The 24389-nt window shown below is 31.4% G+C and overlaps 1 protein-coding gene across 3 annotated transcripts in view; it reads right to left on the bottom strand.

The window, feature by feature from the left end:
• Positions 1–15255, bottom strand: part of LOC109336682 (geraniol 8-hydroxylase-like) — an 18880-nt gene extending 3625 nt beyond the window's left edge. Inside the window, exon 1 of one of the 3 annotated variants that reach the window (XM_019573428.1) lies at positions 15245–15255. Coding sequence is in view for 1 of the 3 variants with exons in the window: in XM_019573426.1 (XP_019428971.1) it covers positions 977–979 (3 nt within the window). In the remaining 2 variants the exon portion in view is untranslated. Of the gene's footprint in view, positions 1–976; positions 1093–15244 lie in introns of those variants that run through there. The other 2 variants (XM_019573427.1, XM_019573426.1) reach the window with 2 other exon arrangements.

Raw genomic sequence — 24389 nt, 5'->3', positions numbered from 1 at the left:
CTTGGTTTTGCATAAAAGAAAATCTAGTGCATTGTTATAGCGAGGAAGGAAGGAAACTGAGTTTCTAATCATCAAGAAACTCATAAAGGGAAGGAGGAGAGGTGAAAACAAAAGACAATCAGAGAAAGCATCAGGGAAGAACACTAGAAAGAAATAACAATGGAACCAGGTATTCTCTAACCTTATTCTATAACATGTAAATGTCATAATGTCAAGATCCTAAATTAAGGGTTCTTATGAACCATTAAAGGCTCAATGTAAAGTTTCTCTCAAAGTTTTTTTTTGAAAGCACTAACAGTTGTGGGTTCGAGTCCCACCATTCCCAAAAAATGGAAGTTATAAGGTGGTTTGATGGTAGGGTATAGGAGGTTGAGGGTTGAGTCTCACCCACAATAAAAATACTAACATACTAATAATTGCCGATAAAAAAAATTATATGATTTGAGATGTTAAGATGATGACCAAAGCTCCCATGTTAGAGGATGAGCACTTAATTTCTTATTATTTGCAAATGATCAAGTACATTTTATATTTACACATGTACATAGTTTAGTTACAGCAGAATATCTGAAAGTTCGTAACTAATTAACTCACCCACAATAAAAATACTAACATATTAATAATTGCCGATAAAAAAAAATTATATGATTTGAGATGTTAAGATGACGACCAAAGCTCCCATGTTAGAGGATGAGCACTTAATTTCTTATTATTTGCAAATGATCAAGTACATTTTATATTTACACATGTACACAGTTTATTTACAGCAGAATATCTGAAAGCTCGTAACTAATTAACTCATTAATACCACTATATCAAATATGGGTTGTAGGAGGTGCTTTTGGCTGGTTTTTTCGTTGTGGATTTTGCTTATTTTGTGTCGTATTTTCCCACTTTAGAGGATTGTTCTGAGGGTATTTTATCTCTTAAATAAATTCATTTTCTTTATAAAAAACAAGTATAGAAGAATACATACCATGTTGAAGTTGAAGAAAAGTGCTTCTTTACTTAGTTCACTTTCTTGCTAGCAATGGAAAGAAAGTTATGGAGTTGAGGAAATACGAATGGTCTAGGGTTTTTATACTAAGAAGTGGGTGAGGGTGGCAGTACCTACACTATTATATTTATTTATTTATGTATTACTTTCCGGTTTTGTAGGAACACCTAGTACATTTGAACTAATTATAATCAGTCTAAAATAAGTTACAATTTATTATTTTGACCAAGAAGAACACGAGCCGTGTGTGGTGTGCATTATTTGTTGTTTTGATGATATCATAAGCCTTTCCTTTCTCTTTCTTCCCCTCCAAAATTCAACTCCCAAACAAGCCCTAAAAGGTTAATACCATCTTGAAAATTTCGTATGAAATAGTGCCGTATGGTGCATTATTGGTAGGTAGTTTTGATGATATATCACTTAAATGATCACATCATCTTGAAAAATATATATGAAATAGAGTTCACATGTTAAATATCTTTTATTTTCTTTATATATTCTACATATTCTATGCTAGTTAAACACCATCCATACACACCATGCTACCATGTGGATCATATTCCTCCAACCATTTATTAGTTGGATATTTATTTGGTGTCCTTATTATGGGTGATGAATCCCTAATTCTTTGCATTCACATCTATATTTTATGTGAGACAATCCTACCTGGGTAAAATTATTGTTGGGGACAAAGCTATGCATATCAAATATTTAATGCAACTCAAAATTTTATGATTAAGTTAAAACAACTCTCCACCATTCAATTTACACGTTTGATGATGATGAATCCATAAATTTTAAGTTAGAGTAGTGACACATATATAAATAAATAACATTAAGTAGAAATATAGGAATGGATTTGTATTAAATGTATGGATATGCACTATTTATAATTGATGCTAAATACTTTGGCTTAAACTAAAGTTGTTAGATCTTAATTTAGTAAAACAAAGCTATATTTCATTTGGGATAGTTTTTAGTTGATTACGTTTTCAAAATTTTAAAACCAAAACTAATTTTTAGTTTTATAATTTTAATTTTATCAAACTTATAATTTCTTAGGCACACAATTACCACAATTATACATCCTTTATTGTTATCATTGTTGTTCTTTTGTGGTTGATCGGAATGACTAGATGGGAGATCCGAGTAACAATGATAGCTGATAAGTGATGAATGAATAGTGTTAAGTGATGTTAAATACTTCCTATTGGGGAAACCTCTATTTTTAATGGTCGATATGGGTGACGTGGCTCTGGAGGGTATTGCTGACATGGACAGCAGTTTGGGCTGTTAGAAGTTGTTTTTCCCGTGTCAAGCAGATTTGACAAGTTCGTACTTTGTGCATAATTGACTTATAACTATTGGCAGGTCTGGTGGCAGTATTTCAGACCTATCCTTATCATGTTGGTAGGAGGATAAGTGAGATTTGTAGGGGGCGTGACATAACATTGTTGGCAGCGTGTGAGGCGGGAGTGGTCTTAATCTCGACCTAGTATGTCCGGTCAATAATGATGAGCATGTTTAAGTCCTTCTACCGGTCATGTTCGGACCTTGGCTGGTGGGAGAAAAGACCCCAGACAAATGAGGCATTTGGATGACATGGAACAATTGTCAAACAACATTGATGGTAGTAAAGGCATAAATGCTATTTTGGTTAATCAACTAATTTTATTTTCTCAAATTGATCCTTCAACATTTTTTCTCCAGAAATGGCTCATTAATATTGTTTACACTCTCATATTAGTCTCTTTGCCAGTCAGATTTGTAACACCATCACTTTGGGCCCAAAACAAAGTCGTTTTGTGTCTTCCACCCTGCACTGAGACCCTCAATTGATCCACCGTTCCATCCCCTCTACAATAGTGACCTCCATAAGCCTAAAGGAGTTGCACCAATGGTGACGGCAATAACAACAATGACAATAGCAACATGGCACATTACAAAAAAAAAGTTGCATTAATGGAAGTAGGAAGCAATGGAAAAGAGGATTCAAAATTAGGACGTTTTAATGGCAAAGAAGAGAAAAACAATGTCATTTTAAGGCGAGTAAGACTCATCTCCATTAATAGAGAGATAAATTATATTTTGTAGCGTATTTTTAAGGTTAAAATTGTAATTTCAATGAAAACTAAGAGTCATAAATGACATTATCTTTTAATTTATTACTGTATTTTCACATAATTTGCCTCTTCATTAATGGAGAGAAGTCTAACTCTTTTAAAAGTCACATTAGCACAGTAACAAACACTTTTGACGGCATCAAAAAACTCAATTACCAAAGTACTAACATTAGAGAGAAAATAAATTCGAGGGACTAAAGTGAGAACAAAAAGTTAAGGGATCAAATTGAGAAAATAAATTAATTAATTGAGAGACCAAACTAAACTGTTTGCCTAAAATAAAAGATAATCACATAGCATTTAAATTTCTTATGACAAAGGGAGACAGTTCAAACATTTAATATTAAAATGAAAACATACATATTTGGGCATCGTCTAATGAGGGTAAAAACACCTTAAAACAACCACAAAAAGTATATGTCTCCTCAAAATAAAAAAGAGAACTACTAAATAAATAGCAATAAACTATCAAAAGCTATAATCACTTGTGTGCAAGATCTTCAACCTGGTATTGATTTATTCATTAGAGAAGGACCTACGATTGATCCATGGCGAAATCGTTTTCCCTTTCCTTACTTTTTTTTCTTTCTTTTCTCTCATTTTCTCTACTCCTCCATGCATAGATTCTATGGTGCTAGATTTTGTTTTCAAACATTAAAATCTAAAACTAAAATACTTCTATCTTATCATTTTTCAGACTAACCTAATTCTCAATAATGATTTTATCTAAATTCTTATTTTTTATTAATTATTATCACCTGACACCTATATTTACTTTAAAAAATATATATTATTTATTTAATTATTCCTTACACCTATCTCATCATACTACCCTATTTTATGTAAAAAACATATTATATTAAATGATCTATCTAATAAAAGACACCTTACAAAATATTATCATATGATATATATAATTTAAACCAATAATAATACACATTAATTATCATTATTGTTTATTTTTCTCTGATTACATACTTCATTACTTCACTTTTTTTAGAATTTCGTCTCCGAAGTTCGTTTACATCTTATCAGTATGAACTACACATCCATCACCGAACATCAAAAAAGTTTAAGCATAGGCTATACATCTATCACTAATCATCTTAGCCTATCAATATAGACACATTTTATCACTAAACATGTTAACTTTTTAGTTATAGATTACATAAAATGAGGATCACTTGTCCCATTTTTTATGTCTTATTGTGTCTCAATTTAATTGAAATTTGACGCATACTTAAAAAGAAAAATAATAAAAACAAAAAAAAATATTTTTATCTTATTTAGTAGGATTTAATTGGTTTAGGACATGAGGACGAAAATATTTGAGGAGAGAGGATCCATATTCCACATACCATCAAGCATCTTAACCTTTTAAGTATATATAGGCTACACATTTATCGAGTAAGGATCATCTCGATTAATGGAGAGACAAGTAGTATAAAAACAGAAAAATATAATATGATAAGACATTTTATCTCATTATATATAATAAAATAACACTTTTGTCATTAAAAACAAAGTAAAATGGTTATCATGTAGCCGACAATTGGTGTGATTATAGAGAATTCCAATCATTAAGTTTGTTATGCTCTCATGCAATCACAACATACGCTTCATTGACTTTAGATTGTGGTAAATTTATCTCACCAATTTTCCGGCTGGATAATCTTGTTAAGGCGTATAAATGTGAGTTTCAACCGATTGGTAATGAAGAATATTGACCCTCTTATTCAGGTCCAATATTCATTCTCAATCCTCTTATGCGTAGGAAAAGAAGTGGAAGACCGAAAACTACACACATTTATAATGAGATGAATGAAGTTCCTGTTGAACAAATTAAAAAATGTGGATAATATAGAACCAAGAGACATAATAAGAAGACATGTCCACTATGATCTAGAAAACTTGGGAAGAGTTATAAACAACCTTTCCATAATCATTAGTTTATTTTGTAATATTTATTTTTATTATGTGATTCTTTTTATATGTGAATTATTACTTAAATGAATTGAGGCAAAATAATTTTGTAATATTATTCTTGTTCACTTGGCTTTATTTGGTTGAGGTGAGTATGAGAAGAGAGAAAAAGAGAAGAGGGAAAGAGAGGGTAGATTGCAAGTTTCTCTCCTTTGGTTGGGGAAGGAAAAAGAGTGGAGAGAAAGAAAAATGGTGGGTCCATACCAAATTTTGGTCTCTTCAAAGATGAGAAAAAAGTGAATTGAGAGTGTAAAAATGTCTAAATGTGTAAATGACTAAATTGCCCCCACCAACTTTACACTATCACATACATATATAAAATACATTATTATTATGAATTTCTAGTCATTAAATACTCATATAACCCTTCATGTGACACTTTTGTTTGATATTTTTATAATATTTTAAAAGTATAATTAATATTTACTTTCAAAAAGCTTAAGTAAATACTAATTTATTTACACATTTTAAAACCAAATATTTTTTTAGATAATAAAGTTGGTATATAACTATTTACAGGGGTAAAAAATATATATATATATATAATAAAAGCTCACATTTTATTTATCATTTTTCTTTCACTCCTTTTTATTATACAATCAACTAACTATTATTGTATTCACCATTTATCTCCAAACACAACTTCTTCCACAAAGTTGTGAGTCACCCATGTACCTAAAAATATAATTGGTTGTGTGTTACCATTACTATCAAGTTTTGCAATTAAATATTAATCAATTTATTTAATTAAATAGTTCAATCGTAGTTCAATATTATTTTTAGACACTTTAATTAAATCTATATATGTAATCATCTATATCAAATTATATATTTACTATTAACATTATATTTCTTAAAAAATTAACTAGCATTTAATTTTAATTTAGATTGAAAAATATTATTAATGTGAATAAGGGTATGATTGTCTTTTATATAGGTGGTCATAATCTCTCTATCTTCTCTTTCTTTTCTTTTTCTCTTGTACCAAACAATCCACAATTCCACTCATTTTCTCACCTCTTTCTTTGTCTTCATCCTCTTTCTCACCTCTTTCTTTCTTCTTAATTTCTTCTCAACAACCAAAGGAAAGGCTTAAAGAAGAAGAGATGGGTGTGGACAAAACAAAATCTTTTGCATATTCCAATGTGATTCCGTGGTAAATGACAACGTAATATAGAAAAAGCATTTCAAAGCATGTGACATGTAGAGCCATTTGAAAGTTGTTACCGGAGTGACAAGTACAGATTGAGAAGTACTTTGCTTTGGGTTGTTGGGTGTTGTCCCAATAAGTAATGAATTAATGGGCAGATGGCGAAACTCACTTGGCTTGAAAGGACATTTTGTGAACCCCAGAGAATGCCAATGAAGTTGTTATTCAACAATACACTAGAGCATTTATTTTGAGAATTATCGGGGAATTTCTCATCGGATACATCAGGTAACCGAGTCCACCTTATGTATCTACTCTTGCTTGAAGACTTAACGGAGACATTCAAATACAGTTAGGGTCAGCTGTATTGGCTTGCCTTTATCGAGGATTATATCATGCAACAACAATAATGATCAAAAAGAGATTGGAGGATGTCTATTACTCCTTCAATCATGGACATATGATCGCATTCCAAATCTTATACCAAGACTGTGCGACACAATTATACCTTATTTTTCATTGGTCAAAAAGTATATATTTATTTTATTATTATAGGTAAATGTTTAATTAACAATATTTATTCAAATATATTTACTAACTACCAATAATTAATAATAGGTGATCACAATATTTGATCACCACCAACATCCCTGGACATGCCATATGCAAGTGAATCAAATATATTATTTGTATTTATTACTGAATGTCAAATAGGTTATTCTGTTTGTAAAAATAGGTTAAATAGGTCATTTATTAGTTTAAATAGGTTATGTTTGTAAATAGGTCATTTATTAGTTTAAATAGCTTAAGTTTGTAAATAGGTCATTTATTAGTTTAAATAGGTTATTAGTTTAAATAGGTCATTTATTAGTTTGTATATTTATGTTTGTATATTTTCTATTCTATTCGATTATGTTAGTATACATAGCTAACATATGCATGATTCAGCAAATATATATTTATGTTTGTATACTTTATTTAGAAATAATAACACAAAATTTGATTCTGTTTGTATATTTATTTATGTTTGCATATTTTTTATTAACTTTTTTATCAGTTTACATTATATACGACATGTATATTAACTTTTTTATTAACTATTCTACTAGTTGGCATGAATGTCATATTACCAATTGTCTTTCCTGCCAAACCTCTCGGGGATAAGCCGATCATGTGTGTCACTAATTTGTTTTGCACTTGTGGAATGACACGCTTCTGATTGGGTTATGACACAAATTGGTTGTGATCAACCAATTCTACAAGATTCACTGAATTGTGAAAAACTTCATAGAGTTGACTTGCATGGCAAAAGTGAATGTGACTGGTCACATAAGCATCATGTTGGATTCATATATGAAATAATAGGGAAAACTATGTGGTCAATGTTTTACCTATTAATACCCTACCTTTGAACCACTACTTTGAGTATAGGCAGTGATATTAAAAGAACTAGAAGATACATATCTCGAGATGAAGCACACTCTAGTGGAATAGTAAATTGTTTTTATAAATTAAACTTTGTCTTTAATTATATTATTTACTCCTAATTTTGTCTAATTCTTTTTCATTACACATTTGCAAAAACAATTCGTGATCATAGTCGTCCTCCATCTTCTTTAGTAAATCTCACACAATCTTTATGTGACGTCTTCTCATATTGCTATAAAATGATGGGAGCATTGGCTAAGCTATACCCCTATTCATACTCTACCCACATTGATGAAGCTCCTTCTACTCATCATTATCATATGTCGGAAACTAAGTCTCTGCAACAAACTCAAGCGGATACTCATTCTCAATTACATACTTCAGCAGTTACTCCTCCACAACAACAATCGCATGGGTTCGAAATTTTTAATTACTCATTCACTTATTTGTCATAGAGTTCTCAAATCTCACTACCATCAATGTTTGCTACTACTTCAAGTACATCATTTTCGACATAAGATTCTCAACAGTATTATCGTCATCTTATGTTGTCTACAAACATTTTTGGTATGCATATGCAACATACTGATGACGAAGTTGTGGCTGAGGATGTTGATGAAGATGATGAGGATGAGGAGGAGGAAGAATCACAATTGGCGACATGTGGTAGGGGAGAATCTCGTAGTAGAATAAAAAACAATTAAGAGTTCAACTGCCAAGAAAGAGAAAAACATATGCATGTGACACTTTATCACATAGACGTCATTAAAGTTTTTGGGATTTAAGAACTTATAAATTTTAATATTGTAATATTTTTATTTTCCAATAATATTATTGTTGCAAAAAAAATATTGATTAGTGTATGAGGTTAGGGTTTTTGGTAATAACTGATAAAAAAATTACACTGCATAAAAAACCTCAAAAACCTCTTTCACAGTAGCCAATTTATGTGCTACATTGAAAAAAATAACACCATATAAAACTCCTATGATGTAGCCGATTCTCATAGGAGATAATTTAAAAAAAAATAAAAATAAAACTCCTATTGCATAGCCGAGTTAGGAGAGATAAGAAAAAATAAAACTCTCTTCGGGGAGACGATTTTCAAAGGAAAATTTAAAAAAAAAAACTCCAGCTTAGTAACCAGTTTTGGTGGGAAAATTTAAAAAAAAACTCCAGCTTAGTAACCAGTTTTGGTGGGACCAACAAAAATAAAATAGGAAAAACGGCTATGATGTAGCCTATTTATAAAATGGTACACAACTTTTCTAATTAATACAAAAGATGCACTACTGCTATAATTTTATGATCAAACTAGACGATATAAGTAAATTGTCCCATTTATCATTGAGTATCTTAACTTTTTACTAAACATGGGTATTACAAGATATCCACTAACTGTCATAACTTTTTCTATTTCAACCTATAGTGTTTGATCACATGCACCAAACATTTGTTTCTAATTATTCATGGTGCAACATGTGATATATGTACCGAAGTATATAGTAGGTGGGGCCACACCAACCGTTAAACTAAATAATTCTATGAATGTTTACGCTAAATAAAATAATTACCACTGATGGAAATTTTAAAGGTTACTCATCAGTATTCATTAAGCAAAGCTATGTCCTATTATGACCATTTTTTTTTTGGTTTTGTAATGTAGGCAATCATGTCCGAACCGGAATATACATAGGTACGTGAGGTTAACTCTTCCAGCGAACATTTTTTCATCTAGAAGATTCGAACCCGAGACCTTATTTAAGGGGAGTCAAACATGTACCACTTGAACCAACGCCCGTTACCAATTGCGTCAACTATCTTCAAGACTGGGTAAATTATTTAATATTATTTTAAATGAAATTATATATTTCATATTTAAATTGCATATAAAGTTTGGAAAAAAACTGACGATTTCTCTAGTTGCACGGAAATTCTGGACGATGAAAAGGAAATAAAGAAGAAGCTAAATAATAAAACCTCCCTAAAATGTTGAAGTAATAAGATGAAAAAAAAAATGAAGTAGGCAAACTAAGAATTTTAAAGGTTAAAGGGATTTTCTATGGGGAGAAGCTGATAGTAAAAGGTATATCAACCGATTCAAATGTAAAATCATTGCAATCCTAAGTTTGAGGGTGAGTTAGGATTAAAGATATCCACTCTTTTAATTTTGCTTTTCTTAGAAAATGGAATTGCGTCTCATTAATGAGAAATATAGCTTTTGGGGCAAAGTGATATTCACTAGAACTTTTAACTCAAAATCTCTTAATTAAGTTAGAACAACTCTATGCCGTTTAATCTAAAATTTGACCGTGATGAATCCATAAATTTTAAGTTAAAGATAGTGACACACATATAAATAAAATAACATTAAGTATAAATATAGGATTTGTATTAAATGTATGGACATATATGGATATGCACTATTTATAATTGATGCTAAATACTTCGGCTTAAACTAAAGTTTCTAAATTATATTAATTTAGTAAAATAAAGCTATATTTCATTTGGGATAGTTTTTAGTTAAGCACGTTTATAAAAATTTAAAACCAAAACTAACTTTTAGCTTTAAAATTTTAATTTTCTCAAATTTATATTTTCTTTTTACACAATCACCACATTTATATATCATATACTATCATCATTCTCGAATAACATGATTATGATTGTCCTCATTGACTGGCTGGTAGTGATTGCAAGGGTTTGGATTATGGTGATGGAGTTGAAGGTTAGAGTGGTTTATGCGGAGATGGTGGTAGTAAATTAAAGATTCTCATCATGGTTTGGTTGGACATAGTAATGATGATAGAAATGGTAATGATAGTAGTCAAGATGGTGACAGTGCTTTATGGTGGATGTGATGTTGGTAATTTTTTAGGATTTAATATATATACACCGTGCAAGTGTTTTTTACACTGTCTGTACACCATCCACCATTGATTTGTTAACCATAATTGACTCTTAAACAAAAGTAATATAAATCAATGGTGGATGATGTGCTGACAGTGTAAAAAACTTTACAATGTTAACTCAAATTTTTAACCTAGTTTTAATGAGAAATTTACCACAATAACAATGAAAACTTTAACAAAGTATATATAGCGGATAATAATTTCTCCAACTTGTTAGAATATATGATGAACAATAACAAATATTGCATGAAGTAAGAACACACAATGGATACAAAAAAATTTCACATGGAAAATCATCTCAATGTGAGAAGTCAAAACCACGGACACAAGTGAGTTAATCAAACTCCACTATGATCAAAATAGAAATACAAGTGTGTCTCAAAATATAGCCAAAACGTGTTCAACAATACATCATACAACACAACAACAAGCTTGAAAATGTGAACACAAAGTTGCAGAAAAACCACCTCTGTTATGGCTCGTTTTCTATCATCTCGGGTAACTTCTCACTGATCCAACCGTTCAGAATAAAGTACCAGAATATGTGAACATGTTGTCCCAATTTCAGCCAGATCAAATGGTGAACGAAGACGCAGTCACAAATTTCCCACAACTGCTATAAGTTCTTGTGGGTTGAGTTCTTTCAACTTCTCTCTCACTTTTCTATTGTCTCCTTTTGCCTAAACTGACTTCACACACTTTCCTCATCTGACCCATCCATTAGATTAAGTGGGACAAGTGAGATTTGCCTAATTGGGTATTTCTCCACATAGGAAGGGAGCCCAAAACCAACAAATCTCTCTCTCACAACTATGTGGAGAAAATCGCCAAACTGACAATCTCACAACAAGTTTCAAATTTGCACCTTGATAAGGCCTTAGTCATTATATCAGCACCATTATCATCTCTATGAACCTTAACCAATTCCAACAACCTAGTATTCAAAGCATCACATATCCAATGATACCACACATCAATATTTTTGGACATATAATGAATAGTTGAATTCTTCCTAAGATGAATTGCACTTTGACTATCAGAAAATAACAAGTATTTGTCTTGGACAAAACCAAGCTCCTACAAGATTCTTTCACTCAAAGCAACTCCTTACATGCTTCTGTAATGACAATAAAATCTGTCTAAGTAGTGGACAATGCAACGTACTATTGCAACCTAGATTGTCATGCCACAACTCCCCATGCTAACTTAATCAGGTAACCTGAAGTGGACTTTCTGCAATCAATGTCTCTAGCCAAATCTGAATCAGTATATCACACAAGAGTAGGTTTATCACCTCCACAACAAAGCTTCAAACTAACAGAACCACAAAGATACCTCAAAATCCATTTCACAGCATTCCAATGCCCTCTACCTAGATTTGGCAGAAATCTACTAACTGTTCCAACAACATATGCAATATCTAGTCTTATACACACCATTGGATACATCAAACTGCCCTCAATAGATGCATAATGAACTCATTGCAAATATGATTTTCAGCTTCATTTGAAGGACATTGTTTAGCACTCAACTTAAAATGAGTAGTAAGAGAAATGCTTACTGCCTTAGCATTTTCCATCTGGAATTTTTGTAACATTTTCTTAATATAGTATTCATGTGACAACCAGTTTTTTTCTTACCTATCTCGCATTATTCTTATACCAAGAATCTGCTTAGCACTTCCCATATCTTTCATGGCAAATGACTTGCCTAATTGCTTCTTTAACCTATTAATCATGAAATAGTTTTTCCAACAATAAGCATGTCATCAACATACTATAACAGAATGATGAAATCGCCATCAACAAACTTTCTAATGAAGACACAATGATCAAAAGTAGTTTTCTTGTAGTCTTGCTAATAGATGACAGACTCAAACTTCTTGTACCATTGTTGTGGAGACTTCTTCAAATCATAAAGACTCTTTCTCAGCCTACACACATAGTCTTATTTCCCTTCAACAAGGAAACTATTAGGTTGTTTCATATAAATCTTTTCCTTCAAATCACCATGAAGGAAAGTAGTTTTTACAACCATTTGCTCTACTTCCAAATCAAGAGTAGCAGCCAAACTCTATACTATTCTAATGGATGACATCTTCACCATGGGAAAAAAATATCACTGAAATCAACACATTTTCTCTGTCTGAAACCTTTAACCACCAATCTGACTTTATACCTTGGAGATGTAGAATTACTTTCTTACTTCACCCTGTAAATCCACATGTTTTCTAAAACCTTCTTCCCTTTTGGCAATTTAACCAAATCAAAAGTGTGATTATCATGCAATGATTTTATTTCTTCTTCCATTACATCCAACCACTTCTTCTTTTCTTCATTCTCCATGGCCTCATGCTAATATCCAGGTTCTCCTCCATCTATCACAACAACATAGTCATCATAAGAGTACATGGTAGATGGTTTCCTCTGCCTATTAGATCTCCAAAGTTGGACTTGAGGTGGTTGAGGAGCATATTTAAGATTCTCATCTTGTGATATCTCATGTTCATCTTCACCAATATCAACAGAAATATCTAACTCATCTCCAAGTTGCTGATCACTAACATAATCATGTTGCTCCCCATTTTGAATCTTATTCTCAACTGTATCCAAATAATGTATAGGCATCCAAGATGGATCCATACTAGACAACTTACTATCTTCCTCGGGTGTAGTCTTCTTCATCTTATCAATGTCTTCAATAGTTTCATCTTTCATGAACTTCACATCACGACTTCTAACAACCTTTTTCTCAACAAGATCATACAACCTATAGCCAAATTCATCTTAACCATAACTGATAAAGATGTAATGCTTTGTCTTCCATCGAACTTGAACCTTTCATCCTTTGGAACATGCACAAATGTCTTCAACCGAAGACTCGCAAATTATCATATCTAACATTCTTGCCAAACCAAATCTTGTCTGGCACCTCAGCATTCAAAGCAACTGCAGGACTAAGATTAATAACATGCACTACCGTGTACAAAGCCTCACCCTAGAAATGTTTAGGTAATTTTACTTCAGAAAGCATACACCTAACTCTTTCAACCAAAGTCATATTCACCCTCTCCACTAAGCCATTAAGCTGAAGAGTCGTATGAGGAGTTTTGTCATGTCTAACACCTTGTTGTTGGAAGTAAATATCAAATGGTCCACAATACTCACCATCATTGTCAGTACGAATGCATTTCAGTTTCTTGGCAAAATGTCTCTCAACCAAAACATAGAATTGTTTGAACTTTTCAAACATTTGCTCCTTTGTCTTCAAAGCATAGACCCAAAGCTTCCTTGAAAAATCATCATTAAAAGTAACAAAGTAAAATGCACCACCAAATGACTTTACATTCAATAAACCACAAATATTAGAAGGCACCAATTCAAGAAACTTTGACTTCCTTGAGGGAGAATGCTTCTTAAAGGATACTCTAGTATGCTTACCAACCATGCAATGAGAATATTTCTCCAACTCTACACTCTTCAATCCTGGAAGTACATCCTTTTGGATAAACAATTCAACTTTTTTCACTAATATGACTGAGTCTGTGGTGCACAGAGAAGCCTCCATATCCATGTCATTTACACTTTCTTTAGCAACCAAAGCTTTTGTCCGATATAGTTTAGAAATTTTCTCCCTTGGCCACAACCAAGTTACCTCTGGTGAGTTTCTATTTTCTAGAACCAAAATGATTATCTTAACCACCATCCTCAAACATCTGCATAGAGCTCAAATTGAAACGAACATCTGAAGCATGTTTAACTCCTCTCAGCAACAATTGCACTCCCATGTTGGTATGCAAACAAATATAAAAAATACCAACTACCTTTAACACACCATCATTATCCATCTTCATCACTCCAAAATCACCAAAAGTATAAGATGTGAAGAACTCCTACATTGCTATAACATGCAGTTTAGCACCACTATCAATTATTCATATACTCTCATCTAATACAAGATTAATTGAATCACAGTTACGAAGAATAATAAGATCGTCACAAGTAGTAGTAATAACGCGATCATCATTACCATGATTCTTCCCGTTATGCTTTCCCTTCTTGTCTTTGTTCTCACTTTTTCATTGAAAATAATTCTTTTGTATGTGATCTGATTTGTGACAATAGTGACACTCCACATTCTTGTATCTATACTTGAACTTACTTCTACCCTTTTCTCTACCACCTTTTGGTTCCTTTCTATGACTTCTCCCCCTATTTTTAGTGATAAACATCTCAGAATGGGATGAAGTACCATGTGTCTCCCTTCTCATCTCCTTATTAAGAATACTTCCTTTTATACTTTACAAAGAGACAATATCGTCAAGGTCTGAATTTGTAATTGAAACTTGAAATGTTTCCCAAGAATCTGGTAGAGTATTCAATTGTCATAGTCTAAACACTTCATCATCAAACTTGATACCCATTCCTGGTAATTGATCTAGGAGCCCTTGAAAATCATTCAAGTGATCATAAATAGAAGCTCATTCCTTGTACCTCAAATTCATCAAGGAATTTAATAAGTATAATTTATTATTCCCTGATTTAGAAGCATACAAGGATTCAATTTTTTTCCATAAAGATTTTACATTTTTCTCATTAGCAATGTGATTGTAGAAATTGTATTCTATATATTGCCGAATGAAACCACAAACTTGTTGATGTTGAAAACTCCAATCCTCATTAGACATCGATTCTGGTTTCTCAATCGCAAACACAGGAATATGCAAATTCTTCACAAATAATAAATCTTTCATTTTTATTTCCACAAGTGATAGTTAGTGTTATTCAAACATATCATTCTATGTGTAATTGCCTTCATTATACAAGTAAGTCAAATAACCTCAAACCAAAGAGCTCTGATGCATCTTTGATGGAAAATTCAACACAATAACAATTAAAACTCTATCAGAGTATATGCAGCGGATAATAATTTTCCCAACTTGTTAGAATCTATGAGGAACAATAAGAAATAATGTAGTAACTAAAAACACACAAGGGACACCAAATTTTTTAACATGGAAAACCTTTCCAATATGAATAGTAAAAACCACAGGCTCAAGCTAGTCAATTAAGCTCCACTATGATCAAATAGGAATACAAGTGTGTCTCAAAATATATCACAAAACATGCTCAACAATATGACATACAATAAAGCAACAAGCTTGAAAATGAGAACACAAAATTGCTGAAAAAACGACCATTGTTATGGCTCGTTTTCTACCACCTCGGATGACTTCTCATTGATCCAACTGTTCAGAATGAAGTCCCAGAAGTTATGAACCTGTTGTCCAAATTTCAGCCCGATCTTACAGTGAACGAAGACGTAGTCACAAATTTCCCACAACTGCTATGAGTTCATACGGTTTGAGTTCTTTCAACTTCTCTCTCACTTTTCTATTGCTTCCTTTTGCCTAAACCGACTTCACACACTTGCCTTATCTGACCCCTATCCATTAGATTAAGTGAGACAAGTGGGTTTACCTAATTGGGTCTTTCTCCATATAGGAAGGGAGCCCAAACCCAACAAGTTTAGGTGACGATAATATAAATGGCTTGTAAAAATTAATTATGACACTGAAGATTAATTATTGAGTGAGATACGATCACGTCGTTCTCTTTAAGTCGTTTATGGCATTACCCAAAAATATGCATCCAGACTATAAACCATGTCATTGTCATGATAAAACAACCCAGTTCTCTATTTTGAATTCTCACTACACTATGAAAACTGGTTCGAATCATCCACAATGTAGCTACTAGTGCAATTCTCATAATACCTATAATATGTCTACGAGTGTCAATTCTCAAATTTCCCATAATATGACTATCAATGTCAATTCTAGAATTTTCCAAACTACGATTATCAGTGTAAATTCTTGTATCATAGAAAGAAAGAGGGAGAAGATAGTCGAAAATGCTTCGGCATGAGGAAAGAGAAGAAAAACTGAAAATTTGTCTCAAGTGGTGTGGTTTTTTCAAATTTGGGACACATCTATTTATAAGCGGAGAACCCCAAACGCTACTTTGATCCAACGACCAAGAATGTGATCTCATCAAAAATATCCATATTGATCCTACGGTCGAGAAACTAATCTGATTCATTTGACCGAGTTTCTCCTTACCTCCTAGATGTGTGCTAAGTGTGTGTTACTTGGTCAACACAACATCTAGAAGCAAAGGAAAAAATTCCAAAAAAATATCTGACGCCCTAGCCGGACGACAGAGATGGTGTGCGCGTGAAGGGGTTTGATTGTATATATGTCCTCTCCCATCATAAACATTTGTACCTCTTGGGACGTACCTTAAGATTGCAATAAATGTTTATAAACATTCTTGAAATGTTTCCACAACTCAACGGAGTAATGATCCTCTCCATTAATGGAGAAACAAGTATCATATAATAACACACAAAAGACAATATGTAGTGTCATGTTTATCTTTTTTTAATCATGAAATTATATTTTTATCATTAAAAACATAAAGAGAAACAAATACTTATCTCTCCATTATTTCAGAGGATCCTTGTTCAACTCAACGTGAGACTTGGTATTTAATTTTTTTCATTTCACATTTCCATTTGTTCCAACATTTTCTTATTGAAATATTGATTGTGATAAGGCATGTTGGGTTGCAACATAAGTCTAGGCCGAAAATTAGTTATAGCAAGCGCTCACCATTAGGGTTTGGTGGTTGGTTGCTACACATCCTTTACTATATGCACCGCTAACTATACAATCAATTATTTCAGCTTAGTATTATACCGAAATAGAAATGTACCTAATGAGAGTGTTTCCTACCTTACATTCTTTGGTTAGGTATTGATCTTATCAAGTTATTCTAGTGGTGATTTCTATCGGTCTTATGGCGGATTGTTCCTTGTGATTATTATGTTGTACGTAGATGTTGTGTTTATCACTCCATAACCTAATCCGTGTTTTATGTGTGTCCAAAGTTAGAAAGATCGTTATTCAGATTCATAGAATTTAGATCACATCACAAGGTTATTAGAGAAAGGTTATAGCGTTGGAACCGCTCATATACCCCATATGCAAGTGATTTATGCAACTTTGATAACCCATTTTAGTCAAGTTTGGCGGATTGTTCATTGTTTTCGTTGTTTCCTGTTGCAAGAATTGATTGCTTATTCAAAGAATGGATCACATAAAAAATATAAAAAATAATTCATTCCTTGTTTCTAGTAATTGAATAGTTTATTTGTTCTGATACATGTCAAAGTTGAAAAAACATCAAACTAAATTGTTGGATCAACTATACCAGCAACAACAATAAAAAGAAGGACCAAGCTGATAGATTCTGATGGCGGGTTCCAAATAGTGAAAATATCATCACAGCATAAGTATCAAATATGACTATTTAATTAGGAGATGTTATAACAATAATTGTAATTAGAAGCCTTAAGACGTTAGGTTGGAAAAAAAAACTTAGATGTGTGAACATACTTTGTTGATTTCTAAAATCAACGATTCGATCAATTATAACGAAATCTTGGTATTCTTAAGGTCTAGATATAACTCATATTTTAGGTAAATCGAGATAAAATGGGTGTGTTCATACTCTTACTCATTATCATGTCTTAACTTGAGTTTGCTTGTCTCTACCATCTTCAAACAATATTAAAAGATAAACTTTTATGTGAAATATGCATGCCACTAAAGACAAGTCAAATAAGCATGAAGGATATCAACAAATAAAAAAAAAGAATTAGTTTTATAAAGAAAAAGAAAAATTCTCTAATATTAGGACAAGGCCGGAAACATACAAATCCGCCAAACTTCACTAATTCAAATATATTTAATTGAGAGCCCTTTTGGTATCAATAACACGAGGAACATATTTTAATTATCACTTTGACTAAAGTTTTCTATTAATTCAATAAAATAATCACACAATTTTATATTTCAAGAAAAAGTAGTTGGAGTATTGGAGAAGAAATAACACAAAAGAATAAATAAGGAAACAAATGGTAATGCAACTTGGATTCCTTTAGTGACAAATAATATGAAAATAATTTTTTTTATTAAATTGAAAATTAAAGTTAAAGAAATGTCAAAAACATTAGTGTTAGAATTGTAGAAAATGAGTGATCAAAATTAAAAGTTGATTAATTAATCACATAATTACTTAAAAATTCACAAGTATTATATATTTAAATTATAATATCAACTATTCAATTAAAGTCCAATACTATCTTCATTCTTTGCTTTTTTTTAGTTTAAGTTGTTAGCACACAAATTAAGAAATCGTTAATATGGATGTTTTTATGTTATCTTTTACTAAAATGCTAATATGATTATATTGAAAATTGTAACTATTTAACACTTTAATTAATTGAAGGTATAAAAAATGAAAGTACAATTATTTATCAAATGTAAAATTGAAAAGCCATTTTGAGTGAGAATTGAAATTGTGAAACAATAAAAGTTTAAAAGCATAAACAAAAACCTAAAACTAAAAATTAATTTAAATTCGTAGTTCTCATTTTTCAAATGAAAAATGAAAAAAATTATATTAATATTGTTCTCCTAATATCTTTTAGCTTTCTTAATGAATTTTATGGTTGATAAAAAATATATATATAAACCAACGGGCGTTGATTCAAGTTGTACATGCTTGATTCCCCTTAAGCAAGATCTCAGGTTCGAATCTTGTGGATGGAAAAAATATCTGCTGCGAGAGTTAACCACACGTACTTGTGGATGTTCCTGACTCGGACATAATTGTCTCCATAATGTAAAACAAAATAAAAATATAAGAATTTAATATTTATGTATCGATAATGTAAAACCATTTTATATAGTTGGTGTATATCATTCATTATTTATATATTAATTATCATTCATATCCAAATAAAAATAATATATATAAATCTTGAATATATTAACTTTATAAAAATGTTTAGGATGTCATTCTTAAATATTAAAGTTGATATTTATCTACTATTATTGTAATGATTTTTATACAATCAGAACATCTCATTTGTAATATTTTTAAAGAGTTAAAGATAATTAAACATAAATGATAGACAATATACTAATAATACATGCAACTTATATACTTAATACGTATAGTTTTTGTCTCATTAAACTTTTTAACATAAAGTCAAACAAATATATAATCCATGACTAGTTATTATTATTAATTTAAAATAAACGTCACAGTACAATTATTTTCAAAGCATGTATTTATTATATTCTGCAATCATGGGATAATTTATTGCTTTGGCCATTATGTCCACATATGACACAAGGCTAGCTGAGCTGACGAATCTCCACATTCACATTTGCCAAATCCCAGTTAGTAGCAGCTTCATCCACGTTACTAGAAATTCAATAAAATAATAAAATAATGAGTGTGATATTTTATATACAAATATTATATTATCTACTATTTATTTGTATTTTTTTTAATTTCATTCAATATATAAATGAATGATGAATGATTAACTAACAGTGTATAAAACTCTTATATTTTTAGTGGATACACTTTTCCTCTAAAATAAGAAGATATATTATACTAAACAACAGTAAATTGATTTAGTAGTGTAAGATCATTGGATACTTATATAGATCAAAAAGTCAAATATTCGATATATATGAACGACACTTATTGGAATGAACATTCACATGTCACAAAAGATATTAATTCCTTACCTTACCCGTAAGGAAAGAAGGTATTGTTTGTTATACCAAAAAAATATATTATACTATCCAAACTTAATAAAATCATCTGTCCATTTGGTATACTTTATGATTATAATTTTTTATTTTTAGTCTCATTAATATTTATATTTCATTATCTTTTACATCATAAATTAGTTAAAGCTATTAAGTCTCTATAGTTTTTAAGAGAATAGTATAAGTATTTTAGTAAAAAAAATATCAAGAATAAAAATCAAATTAATAATCCTTAATCTGTATGTCAATACTTAAACTACAAAAGATAATCAATACAGAAATATGATAGTTTGGGAAGAAAGGATAATATGAGTTAAATTTCTCTTCATCTTTACCTGGAAACCTATTTACTAAATTGTATGTTAGCTTTGTGAAGAAATGATAACATTAACTCCATTTCCCTTCATTTGTACCATGAAATTTGAAACCTATGCCAGCAAAGTAAAAAAACCCTCCCAACGTTTTGGTGTGCTTTTGGCACGTAATTAGATACAAGTAATGTGTGTACTAAATTATAAATGCAAAATATGATTTTAAGTTATGAACTTTCATAATTCTCAATCTTCTCAAATATGATTGTCCTTTATAGTAATTATATATATTTTACTTTTACTCCCCAAGTTTATTTGTTTGACGTACAATTTTAAGCCTCTAATTTTAATTTGGTGAATTTTGACTAACGACAATGTGGCAGACCATCCTAAATTCTTTTCAATTTGTGTCCCTATTTAATTAAAAAGCTCCGTTCAATTAAAAATAAAAATTTAAAAACATAAATCAATATTTTTATATTATTTTATAAAATTTGATTAGTTAAGAATATTAAGATAAGATTTTTTTGGGACAGAAAATCATTGTTAGCAAATACTCACATAGCATGCATTCTAGCTGAAATTTTTATATTTTTAAATGATTAATATTTTTAATTATTTTTATAGGCTACATACCATTAGAAAATGAGACATATCATTAGTGTAAGTTTACAATTGGGGGAGTGAGCATCGAACAAGCTACCTCATGAGAAAGCTCCTCGAAGTCTAGTTATATTTATATTTCTTGCGTGCAAAAATTAGTATGCATTACATTACATCTAAACTATCACTTATATTAAGTAATACAAATATTTGATCACGTGTTATTAAAATAACTAGTAACACTACCTACTTTTGACGAAAATGGGGAAATTATTAATATGATGACTAGTATACTGTACATTAACTTGTTTTGATGAAAGTTATATATAAACGATTTAATTAACCTTATCTCAAGAGTGATTCTAATTAAATTTATATTATGAAGTGGATTTTAATAAAGAATAATACTCCCATAGTTAGTTCAAGTTGTGGGAACATGAACTGTGTAATCAAGATAAAGTCTTTGTGGTCATACTGTTACTCATTATCAAGTCTTAATTTTAGTTTGAGTGTCTATACCATCATCAAACAATAGCCAGACATATCAACCTGTTGGAATTTGACGAAAAAAAAATGTTTTGAAATAAAATGAAAAACTTATTAGTCCCATTTTGTTTGGAGGATGCAAGTTGAAAGGCTTTATAAGCCTTAAGTTGCGGCCAAATATTTTTTTAATAATAATTAATTAATTTATTTAATTTTTGGGGGCATTTTGGGTTTGGACCGTGTGTTGACCAAGTCAACACACACATGCAACAAGGAAAGAACTGTTAGAGAGTCGTTGAAGGAGATCTCGACCATTATGATAGAGCCGTTGGTAATAGAGTCATTGGTGAAAGAGCCGTTAGAGGTTTTAGGCTATAAATAGAAGTCTTTTTCCCTCGTTATAATTTGCACCAAGTTGAAGGCGTTCACCTCTCAACTTCTCTTTCTCCCCCTTTATATTTCGCCGACGCATTTCCAACAACCTTCTCCTTCTTTCTTTCTGTGGCACTTGAGAATTGGCACATGCATCCAAAGTGGGAATTTCGAGAACTGACACTGGTAGTCAGTATTGTGAAAAAAGAATTGACACAATAGTCATACTGTGGGAATTTGAGAATTGGCACTGGTAGCCATATTATGGGTGTATTCGAGAGCGATTCTTACAGTGTAGTAAGAAATAGTATAACAGAGAACTCGATTGTTTTATCCTAAGGACGACGTGATTGATAGTCTGCTTGCACAATTTTAGCATTACCACGAAACGTCTTAAAAAGAGCGACATGGTCGTGACTCACCCAGTAACGATTATTTCGTGCTATTCATAATTGTTGTGAGCTTTGGTAACACCAATTTTAAGATGTTTCTAATGCAATGACATTCGTAGATAATATTACTGGACCGAACAACTATGACCTGAACATGCCATTTTGGTTTGACGGGAGAAATTTCAAACGTACACAACATGAGTTGGAATTTTTCCTCACTATGAGAAATGTTGCCCACGTTATGAAAACTGACATCCCAATGGTGTTGGATGAGGCTGAAAAAGAGGAAAGGGATAAACTATCTATTAAAATAGCTTTATGAAATGAAAGTGATTACTTATGTAAGAACTTCATTCTCGATTGGTTGTCTCATGATCTCTATGATTACTACAGCTCATACAAGTTTGCCAAATTAATTTGGTATGCACTTGAAAAGAAATATGACACCGAGGAAGTTGGCACTAAAAAGTATGTTGTTAGCCGCTACCTCAAGTATCAGATGACTGATGATAAATCAGTAGAGTCTCAGTCCTGCGAGATACAGGAAATTGCTCATGAGATCATTTCTGAGGGTATGTCCCTAGATGAGCAATTCCAAGTGGCTCTCATAAATGACAAATTGTCTCTTAGCTGGAAGGACATCAAAAATCTTCTGAGGCATAAGACCAAAGAAATATCTTTGGAATCTTTAATCACTCGTCTTCGTATTGAAGAAGTGACTCATAAGCAAGATCAGAGAGAAGATGTGTTGATTGTCTCTAACAATAGAACTAAGAAGAAAATCTCTAGTGCGATTCTGAAGCCTTCTAGCACTAATTTCAAGCATTAGAACCGCAATGGGAATAAGGTTAAGAACATCAGTCGCAACAAGAATTGGAACTCTCAAAAGGTCCAATATGCTAAGTCACCTACTAAGAATGACTCTGAAAACCTGTCCACCCGCTTCAAGTGTGGGAAACCAGGTCATATGGCATACAAGTGCATAAATAAACCAATGGATCGTCTTCCACAGGTCAACATGATTGATTAGCCATTTGTGGTTGTATTATCCGTGGTCACTATGGTTGGAGGAACTGATGGGTGGTGGATAGATACTAGCGCATCCCGCCATGTATGTTATGGTCGTGCTATGTTCAAAACATACACGGGTGTGGATGACAAGGTGTTGTTGGGTGACTCCCACACCACTGTTGTTGTTAGAACTGGTGATTTGGAGATGAAGTTTACATCTAGGAAGACTTTGATTCCCAAAGATGTAATGCACACTTTAGAGATGAGGAATAATCTAGTTTATGGTTTTCTTCTTAATAAGGCTGGTTTTACCAAGACCATAGGAGCAGACTTGTATACTTTTACTAGGAATGGGGTATTTGGTGGGAAAGAGTACGCCACTAATGACATGTTTAAATTAAATGTTGTTGTTTTTATTAATAAAATTTCAGATTTTGTTTACATGTTGTGTGATTTTAATATTTAGCATTCTAGACTTGGTCATATTACTAAACGTGCAATTTCAAATTTGAGTAGCTTAGGTTTAATTCCAAAGTTATCTAAAAATGATTTTAAAATTTGTGAATCATGCAGTCAAACGAAAATTTCAAAAAAAAAAACCCTCATAAATCAGTAATGCGAGAATATGAGCCTTTAGATTTAAAACATTTAGATATATGTGAATTAGATGGAACGTTAATTCAAAATGATAAACGTTATTTTATCACTTTTATTGATGATTGTTGTGATTTTACTTATGTATATCTTATGAAAAATAAAAGTGAAGCACTTGACATGTTTATGTTATATGTAACTGGAATTGAATATCAACTTAACAAGAAAATAAATAAACTCAGAAGCGATAGAGGTACTGAGTATGATTCTAACATTTTTAATGATTTTTATAAATTAAATGACATTATTCATGAAACAACTGCACCATATTCA

This window comes from Lupinus angustifolius, chromosome LG20 (assembly GCF_001865875.1).
Source record: "Lupinus angustifolius cultivar Tanjil chromosome LG20, LupAngTanjil_v1.0, whole genome shotgun sequence".
Taxonomy (NCBI): domain Eukaryota; kingdom Viridiplantae; phylum Streptophyta; class Magnoliopsida; order Fabales; family Fabaceae; genus Lupinus; species Lupinus angustifolius.
Note: the sequence above shows the minus strand (reverse complement) of the source record. Positions and strands in the feature narration are given on the sequence as shown.